Source organism: Vanessa cardui, chromosome 25 (assembly GCF_905220365.1).
Source record: "Vanessa cardui chromosome 25, ilVanCard2.1, whole genome shotgun sequence".
NCBI lineage: Eukaryota > Metazoa > Arthropoda > Insecta > Lepidoptera > Nymphalidae > Vanessa > Vanessa cardui.
Window position 1 is genome coordinate 9,326,244 of NC_061147.1, and position 17,558 is coordinate 9,343,801.

Consider the following 17,558-nt stretch of genomic DNA (forward strand, 5'->3'; position numbering starts at 1 on the left):
TCATCCGTGTATCTGCTGTAGCAGATGAGTGACAAGCAGCTTCCCTGGGGCACTCCGGCTTGGATGGGACGTTCCGTAGACAGTACGTCTTCAACTGCCACTTGAAAGCGCCCGTCTTGGAGGAAGCTGGCCACAGTCTTAACTACTCGACGGGGAGTAGCAGATATGGACAGTTTGTATATGAGTCCGGATTGCCAGACACGGTCGAACGCTTTCTCCATATCCAGGAATACTGCAACGGAGTGCTCTCGTTTGTTATAGGCGACAGCGAGATGGTGCAGAACCCTTGAGACCTGCAGCGTGGTGGAGTGTTCGGCTCGGAAACCGAACTGTTCGTCGCGTGGTTGGAGGTGGGGCGTGATGTGCAGTAGAAGTAGTTTCTCGAAGACTTTCGAAGTCGATGACACTTTCCATCATCGTGGAAACTCGGTCGAGTTATCCTGGTTCCCAAGCAGGACAAGAACATAATGCTTCCCGGGAGCTATCGTCCCATCACGCTGCTGTCATCGACTTCGAAAGTCATCGACTTTAATCAACAATATTCTTACCACTAGGTATATACAATCGTTTGCGAATCTTGCCATCGCGATGTAGAAATTTACATATTTTGACATAACGTCATCTAGTATCTATAGGTTACATTAATTATTACGTGTACAGCTTGAATAAATTAAATTAGAATATATAAATAAACAAAATTTAAATTATAAAAATAAAAATATCAGTTAATAACTAATTAAATGTGAACTTGACTTTGTACTTTGAAGAGATTTGATTGGTCAGGGGGCGGAGTCATGCCGGTAAACAATGACAACTCACTGCATTCTTAAGCTGAAACCGCACTTTAGCGGCGCGGAGCGACGCGTTGCGGCCTTTTCACTAGTCAGTGCGTAGCTAGACGACATTGAAGATGGACGAAACTTTTGAAAAAGTGATCGCGGTGTCTTTACCATGTGAAGAGGCAGAAAAATTAGAGAAAAGGAAATGTATGAAATCTACATGGATACATGACATCCCACGTTCTTGCTACAAAGAGGGAGAATACCACAAACTTTTTCCACGACTCTTGAAAGACACCGTTCGTTTTCGTACTAATTTGAGAATGTCAAAAGAAAAATTCATATCGATATCAATTTCTCGTCGTCCATCGTGCGTCGTCTTGTTTGGCCGCTAGTTGAACTCGAACTGAGTATATTACATTCGACCGCGCCGCGCCGCTAGCTGGCGGCAGCGGCGCGGCGCGGAGCGGCGTCGATTAATATTATATCTAAATAATAATATGATTCAAACCGCACTTTAGCGACGCGGCGCGGCGTGGAGCGACGCGGCGCGGCGTGGAGCGACGCAGCGCGGCTTGTTTGGGCACCAAAGAATATTTTGCCGCTCCGCGCCGCGCCTCTGCCGACGACGAACAAGACGACGCACGATTGACGAGGAGAAATGGATATCGATATGAATTTTTCTTTTGACATTCTCAAATTAGTACGAAAACGAACGGTGTCTTTCAAGAGTCGTGGAAAAAGTTTGTGGTATTCTCCCTCTTTGTAGCGAGAACGTGGGATGTCATGTATCCATGTAGATTTCATACATTACCTTTTCTCTAATTTTTCTGCCTCTTCACATGGTAAAGACACCGCGATCACTTTTTCAAAAGTTTCGTCCATCTTCAATGTCGTCTAGCTACGCACTGACTAGTGAGAAGGCCGCAACGCGCCGCTCCGCTGCAGTCTAGTGCGGTTAGGCGAGGCCGCGCCGCGCCGCGCCTCTCCGCTCCGCGTCGCTAAAGTGCGGTTTCAGCTTTAGGTTAACGCAGTAGGCTAACGCGCGCGTCGCGCAGGTGCCTGGAGTCGCTGGAGGGCTGGTGCCGGCACGAGCTGGGCGGGCGGCCGGCCAGCGCGGCGGTGCGCGCGCTGCTGGGCGTGGCGCGGCAGGTGGACCTGACGCCGTGCGCGTCGTTCTCGCTGCTGACGGAGCTGCTGGACGCGCTGCGGCGCCTGCTGGGCCGCCTGCGCCGCCCGCGCGCGTGCTGCGCGCTCAGCGCCGCCTGGCGCCGCCGCGCCGCCGACGCCTGCGCCGCCTCGCTGGGCCCGCAGCGCCTCGCGCGCCTTATCTCGCTGCAGGTCACTGACCCTCACCCCTCTCGAGGGAGCCCGTGTCGCTCCCCGAGACTCATATATTCGTACCAAATTTCATCAAACTCAACTCAAATAACTTTATTCAATATAGAATTACACTTTCTTATTGATGGTCAATTGAAACACTACCACCGGTTCGGAAAAGAAAATAACCTGACCTGAGAAGAAACGGCGAAAGAAACTCAGCTACATACATACATACATCCGTACGTACGTACATACGTACCTACATACGTACATCTAAATCGGTTCAGCAGTTTAAGTATAAAAAAGTAAAAGAGTTACCCTCGCATTTATAATATTAGTGTAGCTTATCATCCAAGTATCAATACAGCAAACCCCTGTCTTCGAAAATATTGGTAATACCAGTATGCTTAATAATTAAATTATACGTCATAAACCATACGAATACTTATTAAATTTATGAGACAACATCACATACATTACTCTGATCCCAATGTAAGTAGCTGAAGCACTTGTATTATGGAAATCAATAACAACGACGGTACCACAAACACCCAGACCCAAGACAACATAGAAAAATAATGGTAATCTACATCGACTAGGCCGGGAATCGAACCCGGGACCACAGAGTGGCGTACCCATGAAAACCGGTGTACACACCACTCGACCATGGAGGTCGTCAAATTCAAAATAAACTTATAAATTTGTTATTACCAAAAAAGTAATTTCGAAAATGATTATAGATTTTGGAAAGACTAAGCGTCGCGCATGAGAGATACCAGTCGGCGCTCGCCTCGCTCGAGACTGCGCTCGCAAGCCGCCTACACCACACGGAAGACATCAAACTCGCTATAAGGAAAAAGTAAATATGTCAACCAAAAATGCTTACTAATATTTCAAAATATATACTAATAAATGTGGACACGTATTTTTGACCACATTTAGAGCAACACTATGAGAAGAGATTCAGCCTTCACACATTTACAAGCTTGTAATATCAAATAAAATATATTTTTGACTATCATTTACCTCAGCTAAGTATCACCAGAAATTGTTTTTCATTCATATTTTTTTATATTCTAGATATGCACCGGCGTTTGCGCGTCTGTGTCTCGAAAGCACATCCATGTGTGATCTCTTAATGTACGGAACACCGGAGCTCGGTCGTGAGATTGGTAAGTTTTGTTTTTGGGATACATAATAATTTATTTATTATGTGTCCCAAAACGAGTTACTAACGTAACTGAGTTTAGATTTGCAGTTTATTTACATCCGGCTCGAAGGACCATTTATTAGATTATAAACTAAGGATTATAAACTTCAATGAAATTAAACAAAAAAAGGCATTCACGTAATTATTTGTCATATTATCTCGTGCTCGCCAGTACATCAAACACACATCAAAACACACATGAAGCATGTATTCGAGCAGTGTTAAATAAGATCCAAGCGCTTTTCTCAAGGGGGCTACTTCCTCGTTGTGACACATTAACATGTTGCTTTACCTTAAATGATCCGCTCAATAATTTCTAATGATCTGGTGCGTTGTTAATACCAGCGTGGTTAAGTCGGGTGTGGTTGTCGCAGGTCGGGGCCAGTACGGCGTGGTGTACTCGGTGCGCGGCTCGTGGGCGGGCCACAGCCCGGCCGCCGTCAAGTCCGTGCTGCCGGCGGACGAACGCCACTACCAAGAGCTCGCCATGGAGTTCTTCTACACGAGGTAAGTTCGCCAGCCAACAATCCCAGCTTCACACAGGTGGATATATCTGACAGGGAATAGACAGCGTTTGCGAAGAATGCTTCTTGGCGGCTTGATTTTTTCCGACAATACCAAATATTGGATTTTAAATTAACATGGTTATTTTTATTATTAAAGTTATTAATTTCGGGATATTTACCATGTTTTTTTTATTTTTGTTCGGTGGAGCTCGATATATCTCGTGAACAAGACATTCGTAGACAATGTCGAAATATCCCGAAATTAATAACTTTAATAATACCAAATATTGTTGTTTGGCGGTAGAATATCTGATGAGTGGGTGGTACCTACCGAGACGGACTTGCACAGAGCTCTACCACCAAGTAGGGCTAAGTAGGCTACCGTCTGTCAAACAGATCAAGCTAACTTGTACCCTACCACCAAATAGAGCTCAGTAGGCTACCGTCTGTCAAACAGATCAATCTAACTTGTACCCTACCACCAAGTAGAGCTCAGTAGGCTACCGTCTGTCAAACAGATCAAGCTAACTTGTACCCTACCACCAAGTAGAGCTCAGTAGGCTACCGTCTGTCAAACAGATCAAGCTAACTTGTACCCTACCACCAAGTAGAGCTCAGTAGGCTACCGTCTGTCAAAAAGATCAGGCTAACTTGTACCCTACCACCAAGTAGAGCTCAGTAGGCTACCGTCTGTCAAACAGATCAAGCTAACTTGTACCCTACCACCAAGTAGAGCTCAGTAGGCTACCGTCTGTCAAACAGATCAGGCTAACTTGTACCCTACCACCAAGTAGAGCTCAGTAGGCTACCGTCTGTCAAACAGATCAATCTAACTAGTACCCTACCACCAAGTAGAGCTCAGTAGGCTACCGTCTGTCAAAAAGATCAGGCTAACTTGTACCCTACCACCAAGTAGAGCTCAGTAGGCTACCGTCTGTCAAACAGATCAAGCTAACTTGTACCCTACCACCAAGTAGAGCTCAGTAGGCTACCGTCTGTCAAAAAGATCAGGCTAACTTGTACCCTACCACCAAGTAGAGCTCAGTAGGCTACCGTCTGTCAAACAGATCAAGCTAACTTGTACCCTACCACCAAGTAGAACTCAGTAGGCTACCGTCTGTCAAAAAGATCAGGCTAACTTGTACCCTACCACCAAGTAGAGCTCAGTAGGCTACCGTCTGCCAAAAAGATCAGGCTAACTTGTACCCTACCACCAAGTAGAGCTCAGTAGGCTACCGTCTGTCAAAAAGATCAGGCTAACTTGTACCCTACCACCAAGTAGAGCTCAGTAGGCTACCGTCTGTCAAACAGATCAAGCTAACTTGTACCCTACCACCAAGTAGAGCTCAGTAGGCTACCGTCTGTCAAAAAGATCAGGCTAACTTGTACCCTACCACCAAGTAGAGCTCAGTAGGCTACCGTCTGTCAAAAAGATCAGGCTAACTTGTACCCTACCACCAAGTAGAGCTCAGTAGGCTACCGTCTGTCAAAAAGATCAGGCTAACTTGTACCCTACCACCAAGTAGAGCTCAGTAGGCTACCGTCTGTCAAACAGATCAAGCTAACTTGTACCCTACCACCAAGTAGAGCTCAGTAGGCTACCGTCTGTCAAAAAGATCAGGCTAACTTGTACCCTACCACCAAGTAGAGCTCAGTAGGCTACCGTCTGTCAAACAGATCAAGCTAACTTGTACCCTACCACCAAGTAGAGCTCAGTAGGCTACCGTCTGTCAAAAAGATCAGGCTAACTTGTACCCTACCACCAAGTAGAGCTCAGTAGGCTACCGTCTGTCAAACAGATCAATCTAACTAGTACCCTACCACCAAGTAGAGCTCAGTAGGCTACCGTCTGTCAAAAAGATCAGGCTAACTTGTACCCTACCACCAAGTAGAGCTCAGTAGGCTACCGTCTGTCAAACAGATCAAGCTAACTTGTACCCTACCACCAAGTAGAGCTCAGTAGGCTACCGTCTGTCAAAAAGATCAGGCTAACTTGTACCCTACCACCAAGTAGAGCTCAGTAGGCTACCGTCTGTCAAAAAGATCAGGCTAACTTGTACCCTACCACCAAGTAGAGCTCAGTAGGCTACCGTCTGTCAAACAGATCAAGCTAACTTGTACCCTACCACCAAGTAGAGCTCAGTAGGCTACCGTCTGTCAAAAAGATCAGGCTAACTTGTACCCTACCACCAAGTAGAGCTCAGTAGGCTACCGTCTGTCAAAAAGATCAGGCTAACTTGTACCCTACCACCAAGTAGAGCTCAGTAGGCTACCGTCTGTCAAAAAGATCAGGCTAACTTGTACCCTACCACCAAGTAGAGCTCAGTAGGCTACCGTCTGTCAAACAGATCAAGCTAACTTGTACCCTACCACCAAGTAGAGCTCAGTAGGCTACCGTCTGTCAAAAAGATCAAGCTAACTTGTACCCTACCACCAAGTAGAGCTCAGTAGGCTACCGTCTGTCAAACAGATCAAGCTAACTTGTACCCTACCACCAAGTAGAGCTCAGTAGGCTACCGTCTGTCAAAAAGATCAGGCTAACTTGTACCCTACCACCAAGTAGAGCTCAGTAGGCTACCGTCTGTCAAACAGATCAATCTAACTAGTACCCTACCACCAAGTAGAGCTCAGTAGGCTACCGTCTGTCAAAAAGATCAGGCTAACTTGTACCCTACCACCAAGTAGAGCTCAGTAGCCTACCGTCTGTCAAACAGATCAAGCTAACTTGTACCCTACCACCAAGTAGAGCTCAGTAGGCTACCGTCTGTCAAAAAGATCAGGCTAACTTGTACCCTACCACCAAGTAGAGCTCAGTAGGCTACCGTCTGTCAAAAAGATCAAGCTAACTTGTACCCTACCACCAAGTAGAGCTCAGTAGGCTACCGTCTGTCAAACAGATCAAGCTAACTTGTACCCTACCACCAAGTAGAGCTCAGTAGGCTACCGTCTGTCAAAAAGATCAGGCTAACTTGTACCCTACCACCAAGTAGAGCTCAGTAGGCTACCGTCTGTCAAAAAGATCAGGCTAACTTGTACCCTACCACCAAGTAGAGCTCAGTAGGCTACCGTCTGTCAAAAAGATCAGGCTAACTTGTACCCTACCACCAAGTAGAGCTCAGTAGGCTACCGTCTGTCAAACAGATCAAGCTAACTTGTACCCTACCACCAAGTAGAACTCAGTAGGCTACCGTCTGTCAAAAAGATCAGGCTAACTTGTACCCTACCACCAAGTAGAGCTCAGTAGGCTACCGTCTGTCAAACAGATCAGGCTAACTTGTACCCTACCACCAAGTAGAGCTCAGTAGGCTACCGTCTGTCAAAAAGATCAGGCTAACTTGTACCCTACCACCAAGTAGAGCTCAGTAGGCTACCGTCTGTCAAACAGATCAAGCTAACTTGTACCCTACCACCAAGTAGAGCTCAGTAGGCTACCGTCTGTCAAACAGATCAAGCTAACTTGTACCCTACCACCAAGTAGAGCTCAGTAGGCTACCGTCTGTCAAAAAGATCAGGCTAACTTGTACGGGGTATGAGATGATACCGGCGGCGTGTTTGTAGGAGCATCCCGGCGCACCCGCGCATCGTGCGGCTGCTGGGCTCGCTGGTGCAGCGCGGCGGCGGCGGCGCGCCCGGCGTGCTGCTCGTCTCGCAGCGCCGCGCGCGCGACCTGCACGCCGCCGTGCGCGCCGGCCTCAGCTTCGCGCAGCGCATGCGCATCGCCTGCGACATCGTGGAGGGTGCGTGCGCGCGGGGGGGGGGGTTCGCCTCCGCTGGCTCACTTAAGCTGAAACCGCACTTTAGCGGCGCGGCGCGGCTTGTTTGGCCACCAAAGAATATTTTGCCGCTCCGCGCCGCGCCGCTGCCGCCAGTGCGCTATAGCTAGCGGCGCGGCGCGGCCGAATGTTATATACTCAGTTCGAGTTCAACTAGCGGCCAAACAAGACGACGCACGATGGACGAGATTGATATCGATATGAATTTTTCTTTTGACATTCTCAAACTAGTATGAAAACAAACGGTGTCTTTCAGGAGTCGTGGAAAAAGTTCGTGGTATTCTCCCTCTTTGTAGCTAGAACGTGGGATGTCATGTATCCATGTAGATTTCATACATTTCCTTTTCTCCAACTTTCCTGCCTCTTCACATGGTAAAGACACCGCGATCACTTTTGCAAAACTTTCGTCCATCTTCAACGTCGTCTAGCTGCGCACTGACTAGTGAGAAGGCCGCAACGCGCCGCTCCGCTGCAGTCCAGTGCGGTTTCAGCTGTATACAAGCGCCAGGTGTCGGCAGGCATCCGCTACCTGCACTCGCTGGGGCTGGTGCACCGCGACGTGAAGCTGAAGAATGTGCTGCTGGACGAGCGGTCGCGCGCGGCGCTGTCGGACCTGGGCTTCTGCGCGGCGGAGGCGCTGCTGTCGGGCTCGCTGGTGGGCACGCCCGTGCACATGGCGCCCGAGCTGCTGGCCGGCCTCTACCGCGCCGCCGTCGACGTCTACGCCTTCGGGATCCTATTCTGGTACGCACTAGGGGATAATAACTTCAAGATAGTCAAATACGTCCATCGACTCTGAAGCTGACACCTGTTATGACTGACAACTGTTAGACTATGCAGTCGAAACCTCAGGTTTGCGACTGCAGTGGTAGCCCACTCGACGTTTTTTTTTTTCACGTACTAAAAAAGTATACTTATCTTAAATTTTCGCGATTATTACACATTTAAATAAAACTAGTTGTTCATGTTTAAATTTATCAACTTATTTTATTAGTTGTCATTAATAGATGGCATTAGTAGGATTTTAAATCGCGCTATAGATGTTTTCTTTTTGTTACAATATGTAAAGCAATGTTCCAAATAAAATTTGAGTTTCCTGGATCAATAGTACTTTCATTCGTCATCTAACATTGGTCCTATCGTTCCGGATTAAATAATAGTGAAAATTCGAGTCGGTTCGCGAAGTGCAGTGTGAAAAGTGCAAATTGTGCGGAGTGTATAATGGTACTTAGCTGCCATGGAATTACGGTATAGAAGTGAGTGAGAGGAATAGTGAAGTTAAAGGAAGTGATTTGTGTGGCAAAGTGTGTGTAAAACGGGATTACAGTGCATACAAACGGACTAGTGGTGAACTGGTAACCGTAAGTACTAGAATAAGGACATAGACAATTGGTGAAAAAAAGTGATATAGACTTAAAATAATTTCAATATTTGGACTTGTAAAAATTCTAAAAACACATTGACATTAACTGTTATTCTATTAAAATACTTAAAATTTGTAGCCTAAATTGTGACCATTACTTTTCGTGCTAAGTGATTAGTTGATAAAACTTTAAAATGGAAGCATTACAGAGAACCCAAATAGATATTTCTATGCAAATGAAAAAAATGTTAGATAATTTTAAAAAATCTCCAAAGGAGCGAATAACAAAAGCATTTTTAGAGACTAGGCTAGAAATGTTGACAGATTATCGGGACGAATTTCAAAAACGACATTCAAATTTGACATCAGTTTCAACAGATGATAGAAAAAAGTTAGCATATTTTATTGAAAACATTTATGACACAACATTAGACGTTTACTTAGACTTTAAAACACGTCTAAAAGAGCGGTTGAATGAGATAGAGTTAAAAGTGCTGACAACTTCTAGAACTCATATAGATTTGGAAGAAAATACCTCAGTTGTTGCGAAGTTACCACCGATTCACTTACCAAAATTTTCTGGAGATTATAAAAAATGGTTATCTTTTCGTGATTTGTTCTTATCTTTAGTTCACGAAAATAAGCAAATAAATAAAGTGAACAAATGCCAATATTTTGAAGTCAAGTTTATTTGGAGAGGCAGAAAGTCTTGTCAAGCAGATACAAGTATCTGATAATAATTACGATATTATGTGGGAAATTTTAAACAAAAGATATGATAATCGAAGAAGTATAGTTAATGCTTTTATTGGAAAATTACTCAGTCAAAGAAAAATTAACATAGAATCTGCAAAGGCTATTAAAGAGTTATTAGATGTCACCTCTGAATGTTTGGTCACTTTGAAGAGTTTAAACATACCGACAGAAAGTTGGGATGACATAGTGGTATATATTACAATACAAAAATTGGACCCAGAATCTCATAAATTATTTGAACAAAGAATTGAATCTAATTCCAATTTACCAACCTGGAAAGATATGTCTGAATTTTTAGAGTTTAGATTTAGAACTTTAGAAGCCATTAAATCTAGAGAACACATACAATATAAAGTAATGCCTACTACTAAAAGTTTTGCCACAAACATATCATCAAACTTATCGTGTTCCTATTGCAAGCAAGATCATTATATATATAGATGCCAAGACTTTGCGAAATTGAGTGCGAATTCAAAACAAGAATTTGTTCAAAAGAACAATCTTTGTTTCAATTGCTTGATAAAAGGCCACTCAGTCAAAACTTGTAAACAGTCCACTTCATGTCGTAAATGTGGCAAAAAACACCACTCATTATTGCATGGTTATTCGGTGGCACCATCCACTGCGAATAATTTACAACCGACTCAGATGACAAATGACGTTACCACACTGGGAAATTCCATAGATAGTTGTCCTGTTATACTAGCTACGGCAATGGTATCTGTGCAGTCAAAACGAGATAATAGTTTACATGTATTACGTGCACTTGTAGACCCTGGTTCGCAAGCCTCACTAGTAGCTGAATCAACTTGCCAATGTTTAGGACTCAAAAGAACACCTATAATAGGAAATATAGTAGGAGTTGATTCTAATAGAACTGTAACCAAGGCTTTCGTCGAGTTTGAGATAATATCAATTCAAAATCCAAGCTTTAAAGTTAAGATTATGGTATATATATTAAAGTCTCTAACATTACATTGGAAGGTTGATATCAGGAAAAAGTATAAATAAAAGCAATAACTTATATAATTATGTTCATAATTATCATTTAAAAACTGATATAGAAAAAGAGCTTCGTCGTTTCTGGGAACTAGAGGAACCGATTTATAATAAAAAGGTAATGACAAATGAAGAAATGAAATGTGAAGCATATTTTGATTCAACTCAATTAAAAGAGAAGATGGGCATTATCAAGTTAGATTACCATTCATCACTCAACCACCAAACTTAGGAGACTCATTAACAACAACATTAAAATCATTTTCAATCTTAGAGAAACGGTTTGATAAACAACCAAAATTAAAGGAAAGATATACGGAATTCATGGCTGATTATTTAGACCAAAACCATATGGAACTTGTGCCACATGATGACAATAGTGAACAGGTATATTATTTGCCACACCATGCTGTCATAAACGAACAGCATACTACAACTAAGCTACGTGTGGTATTCAATGGTTCTGCTAAAACTAGCAACGGTAAGTCATTAAACGATAACTTATTAATTGGACCACCGCTTCAAAGTGATATTCGCAATGTTACGTTACGATGGAGATGTCATGCTATAGTCTTTCTGGGAGATATTCGACAGATGTATCGACAAATTTGGATAGATCAACAAGATGTGAATTATCAAAGAATTTTGTGGAGACCTACTGTCGACAATCCAATACAACATTATCGTTTAACAACAGTAACATACGGCACGTCATGTGCACCATATCTCGCTATAAAAACTCTTAAACAAGTTGCTCAAGATGAAAACAGTAACTATAGACCTGAAGTAATTAAAGCTATAATGAACGACTTTTATGTCGATGACTTACTAACCGGAGCAACTGACATTGAAGCTGCAATTGCACTCAAAGAAGATATTATTAAAGTTCTTAAAAAAGGAGGGTTTACTTTACACAAAATCACGTCTAATCACCCAAAAATAGAATCAACAACAATAAATACTAGACAGATACTAGGCATTTGGTTTAATAGTATCAGTGATAAATTTGAGTTAAAAATAGATCTTAAACATAAAGGAGACAAAATAACCAAACGTTCTGTTTTATGTGACATAGCTCAAATTTATGATCCTAGCGGGTGGTTAGCTCCTATTGTTGTAAAGGCTAAAAATATGCTGCAACAGTTATGGATAAATAAACTCGATTGGGATGATATTATTCCACAACCATTAAATCAAGAATGGGTTAAGTTTAGACAAGAATTGAAAGAAATGCCTATGATAGAACTAGATAGATGGATTGGCATGTCAGATAAAATACTGAAAGTCGAATTGCATGGATTTTCTGATGCCTCTGATATAGCTTATTCAGCTGTAATTTACAGTCGAATAATAACATCTACAAACATTAAAATTACTATGATAGAGAGTAAGACAAGGGTAGCTCCCGTGAAAAAGATATCAATACCCAGGTTAGAGTTATGTGGTGCTGTACTGTTAGCTAAATTAATAAAGAGGGTGAAGGCTACTCTAAATATTGATTCGAATAATATATACGCATGGACAGATGCCACAATTGTTTTAGCCTGGTTACAAAAACCTCCTAGACACTGGAGTACATTCGTTGCGAATCGTGTTACTGAAATTATAAATGTTATAGAAAAGGAGAAATGGAACCATGTTGTTTCTCACGAGAATCCTGCTGATGTTGCTTCTCGTGGCATTTCCCCGTTAGATCTTCCAAATCACTATTTATGGTGGAATGGAGCTTCATGGTTGCATAGTGATAAAAACTTTATCAAACAGCAAGTGGACATTCCAGTCACAGAGTTAGAAACTCTTGTACCTATAAAAGTTTTAGTTCATAGTAATCTAATTAATAATTGTTTTGATATTTTTGATAAATATTCAACTTTACAAAAACTAGTTAGAGTAATTGCATATTGTTTTAAATTTTTTTATAAATGTCAATATAAAGTTAAGAAAATAGAAAAATGTACACATTTCAATTACCTAACAACTTATGAATTACAGAATTCATTGTATTCTTTGATTAGGATATCACAAGAAAGGAGTTTTAGTAATGAAATAAGTATACTTAAGGGCAACAATCCAGCAATTAAACATAATAAAGGTTTAAGTAAAAGTAATAAATTAACAAAGCTTAATCCGTTTATAAATAATAATTTGTTAAAAGTTGGAGGTCGCTTACAAAACTCTAATCTTTCTGATTCTATTAAACATCCTATTATACTAGATAAAAAATGTAAACTTTCATACTTAATTGTTCTTGATGCACATTATAAAACTATGCATGGAGGTTGTCAGTTGATGATCAATTATATAAGAAGTAAATATTATATATTTAGCGTTAGAAATATTATAAAAAGTGTAATTCATAAATGTGTTACGTGCAGTAGACATTCACCAAAGTTAGCTAGTCAGTTAATGGGTAATTTACCTAAAGAACGAGTTACTCAACAAAGACCTTTCAGTATAAGCGGTGTAGATTTCGCAGGCCCTGTCTTGCTTAAACTTTTTAGTGGTCGAGGGTCAAATAGAGTTCAAAAGTCATATATTGCTGTTTTTGTATGCACAGCAGTTAAGGCAGTTCATTTAGAATTAGTCACAAGTCTAACAAGTGGAAGCTTTATAGCTGCCTTTAGGCGATTTACCTCTCGAAGAGGACACTGTAAAAAACTTATAAGCGATTGTGGTACTAATTTTATAGGTGCTAGTAAAGAATTAAAAAAGATGTTTGAACAAAGTATGATTAATTTATCACCCGAAATAGCTGAATTGTTGGCTAAAGATTCAACTGAATGGAAATTTAATCCACCCGGAGCACCCCATATGGGAGGGTTATGGGAAGCTACAGTTAAGTCTGTAAAATTTCATTTACAAAGAACACTTTGTGAGACTAAACTTACCTATGAAGAATATGTTACTTTATTATATCAAATAGAGAGTTGTTTGAATTCTCGTCCATTAACTACTGTAAATGATAATGATGAATTATTTGCATTAACACCGGGACATTTCTTAATCGGTGAGCCACTAATTACAATTCCTGACGAAACTTGCAATGAAAATATTGTATATTCTTACAATAATAGATGGACTTATTTACAACAAAAACTACAATATTTTTGGCGTAAATGGAGTCAAGAATATTTAACTGAGTTACAAAACCGTCATAAATGGATGAGATCTCAAACTAACATAGGGGTTGACAATATTGTTCTTATTAAAGATGATAGACTTCCTCCGTCTAAGTGGTTATTGGGTCGTGTAGTTGCCACACATCCTGGGGCAGATGGCTATGTCCGTGTTGTTAGTGTAAAATGTAAGAACACTATCGTTAAACGTCCTATTCACAAGCTGTGTTTATTACCAATTGAGGATTAGTAAAATATTTTATGTATTAGTTAAAGTTTATAGTATAATGTAACTAGTTTCTTTTTTTGTTTTTTTAAATAGTTATTAGTTAAAAGGCCTAACGCCTTTTGGCGGGCGGCATGTTCATGTTTAAATTTATCAACTTATTTTATTAGTTGTCATTAATAGATGGCATTAGTAGGATTTTAATTCGCGCTATAGATGTTTTCTTTTTGTTACAATATGTAAAGCAATGTTCCAAATAAAATTTGAGTTTCCTGGATCAATAGTACTTTCATTCGTCATCTAACACTAGTTATTACGGATTTTTAATCGGTCTACCCGTGACCACGAACGCTGTAAAGTGCTCGAAACGTCGGGATGTCCAAAATAATTAATATACGCGATTAAAAATCCGTAATAACTAGTTTTATTTAAAAGTATACTTAGTTTGATTTTTTAATATGCATATATATCACCGTAAGATTACAAAATTCGTTAGATTACTATCTGACGAGACAAATTGTAAACTGTCGAAATATTGTGAACCATGAAATGTGATTGCAATTTAACGCATTATTTCTCGCTATGTTTGCAATCTATCGAAGTTAAGCTGTTAGATTACAATCTGTCCCGCGTCAAATATACAAAAGACATACTTTTGAAACTTAATTTGCAGGTACTTGTGTGCCGGGAACATCAAACTGCCGTCTGCTTTTGAATCATTCCAAAACAAAGAACAATTGTGGAGTAAAGTGAAAAGAGGTAATGTGGCCACTTTATTAGTATTATATTTTAAATAAAAAAATAAAGTCACTTATAGTGCAATAACCCTGCACACACCGCTGACGATGGAATATAGAACACAATGAAACTGCTTACACGCACATTCCATATTGTTTTCATAAATAATTAATAGTAGAATTTAAAATCAGTCTTGTAATAGCATTAGATATATACGTCAAATGTAATTAATTAATAAAATATATAATTTTGTTAATTTAAAAAAAATAAATATTTTTTAAAATGTCTTTCTCCGAACACCTTAACATAAGTCATCCCTTGATTTTTTTAAGTTAATAGCATAGCAGGTTCAATTACTATTATAAACTAAATACCTAAATACCTATATACCCATAAATACATACAATAAAAAGAAGCGAATTTTGGTCCATATTCTCATTGCCAATTTCGACCTATTGAAAAAATAAATTGAACTTTTCCCTATTAGAGCTCACCTAAATTTCATAAGGCATTCCTATTATAATATTTAGTCCTGTTATACTCACCCATTTAGCATTTGTTTTGTATATCTGTCATACCATTTTGGTATGATATAGCACGACACAAATTAGATGTAGCATCGGCAAAATTCGTAAAACCGACTACTGGCGATTTACACAACCAATATAAAATTGCTCCCTATCGCGCCATTCGACGCTATTCGTCGCTATATATTCTCGCGCCAGTTCAACCCGAGAAAGCGAATTGATATGGTCATATAATCTTACATGTTGTTACGTTGGTGTAAAAATCATATTCACAATAAAAACTGATAATTTGGGACGGCGTACTTAATTCGGATGTAATCGGTTTTACGAATTTTACCGATGCTACATCTAAGTTGTGTCGTACTATAACTATTAGCTAATAATTAACACGTTTCGAGAACCATGTCACAACAACAACAGCCTGTAAATTCCCACTGCTGGGCTAAAGGCCTCCTCTCCCTTTGAGGAGAAGGTTTGGAACATATTCCACCACGCTGTTCCAATGCGGGTTGGTGGAATACACATGTGGCAGAATTTCTATGAAATTTATCACATGCAGGTTTCCTCACGATGTTTTCCTTCACCGCTGAGCACGAGATGAATTATAAAGACAAATTAAGCACATGAATCAGCGGTGCTTGCCTGGGTTTGAACCCGCAATCATCGTTTAACATGCACGCGTTCTAACCACTGGGCCATCTCGACTCCATGTCACAATAACAAAATATAATTTTGCACTAGGACTTCGCCCGGAACGCCTTCCCCATTTCTCGGACGAGTGCTGGGAGGTGATGGAGTCGTGCTGGGCCTCCGAGCCCTCACAGAGGGCTCTGCTTGGAGATGTGCAGCCGAAACTGGAGGCGATCCTGCAACGAGCGCTGGACGAGGACAAGGGCCATGTCACATACGAACCGACGGACTACAAGTCTGAAGACAGCCTCGAAATGACAGGCCTGGACGAGAAGTGGGAAAATAGATGTTAGTACATCGTGATAAGGAACTAAATTGCATAATACTTATTCTCCAGTCAATATCGAAGTTTTGTGATAACATATGGTCATATCAATGTTTGTACAAGGATAAATGAAGCAATCTCTCTAGTAATTTGAAACTTAGTGTAAATTTAAAAGAAAAAAAAATCATTATAATATTTAACCTTATGAAGGATTAAACACCCAAATGTTCTGAATTAATTAATTGATCCATTTAAAGCTAGTGACACATAATATGTTCAGACATTACAAAGTAATTGTGGAATAAAATTTACATACATACATATATGTATGGATGTTTGTATGGGACCGGAAATATCGTTTTTTAAGATTGGATCTGAAATGCAATGTGTTTATGTGCATTTACCATACAAGTTTAAAGTATATACAACCCATTATAATTTCTTTTTAGTAAGTGTGATCATTTCAGTTTGAAAGATTAAATAAAATTTTGATTGAAGATTGCACTACTGCTTAAAAAACTGTCAAGTCAAAAATGTACTTCTAACTAGTGGTGGCTGAAATAAGAGAAAAATATTCAAGAATAGTGTCTAGTAGTTGTCTAGAATAGTTTAAAACTATTCATTGAAGTAAAACTTCGTTTGGGTGTAATACAGGGAAAATTTGAAAGTTTAATTTGAGTTCAACTTTCATTTATAAAAGTATATTTGATATATAACGGCAAAATATAAGAGAATACTTAAAACAAAGAAAAATTATTACATAAAAGTCAATTTAATTGTATCAATTTTACAGTTAACACGAGTTTTTAAAACGTTGGTCAATGTTTGATAAACTATTTTTGAATTCTAACTGTTCATTGGTCAGTTCATAATTATGAAATGATATTCGACCAATGAGCGTTCAATATTTAATACTAATCGAACAAACTTTAATCTCATTTCCGAAAGTGGATTTTTTAAACGGCCATTTTGATATAAAAAATAATTGAGCTATTAATATAATAATTGTGTATGTTATTGGGAGTGAGAAATCAATATTGAAAATAAATTCAGTATTAATTTAAATTACTTCAAAAGAATGGCCTTCAGAATACAATTCAAAGCTTATTTTTAAGACCATTGCAACATAGGTCTTTTTAAACCCAACCATGGTGCTAATACCCGTTGGTGAATCTCAATCTACTTCTGTCTCAATTCCAATCATGTATCTTACTGCCCATGGATTCAGATTAATAATACACCGTCTTCCAAAAACCAATATTAAACTACACATAACTAATAAACGTG

The 17,558-nt window shown here is 40.0% G+C and overlaps 1 protein-coding gene across 1 annotated transcript in view; it reads left to right on the top strand.

The window, feature by feature from the left end:
* The window catches only part of LOC124540444 (dual serine/threonine and tyrosine protein kinase-like), a 47,389-nt gene extending 30,399 nt beyond the window's left edge, over window positions 1-16,990 (top strand). Inside the window, exons 14-21 of the mRNA XM_047118017.1 lie at window positions 1,838-2,120; window positions 2,843-2,961; window positions 3,183-3,274; window positions 3,687-3,819; window positions 7,377-7,555; window positions 8,110-8,335; window positions 14,725-14,810; window positions 16,058-16,990. Of these exons, the coding sequence (XP_046973973.1) occupies window positions 1,838-2,120; window positions 2,843-2,961; window positions 3,183-3,274; window positions 3,687-3,819; window positions 7,377-7,555; window positions 8,110-8,335; window positions 14,725-14,810; window positions 16,058-16,299 (1,360 nt within the window). The 3' untranslated portion in view covers window positions 16,300-16,990. The remainder of the gene's footprint in view (window positions 1-1,837; window positions 2,121-2,842; window positions 2,962-3,182; window positions 3,275-3,686; window positions 3,820-7,376; window positions 7,556-8,109; window positions 8,336-14,724; window positions 14,811-16,057) is intronic.
* Window positions 16,991-17,558: the final 568 nt, after the last annotated feature.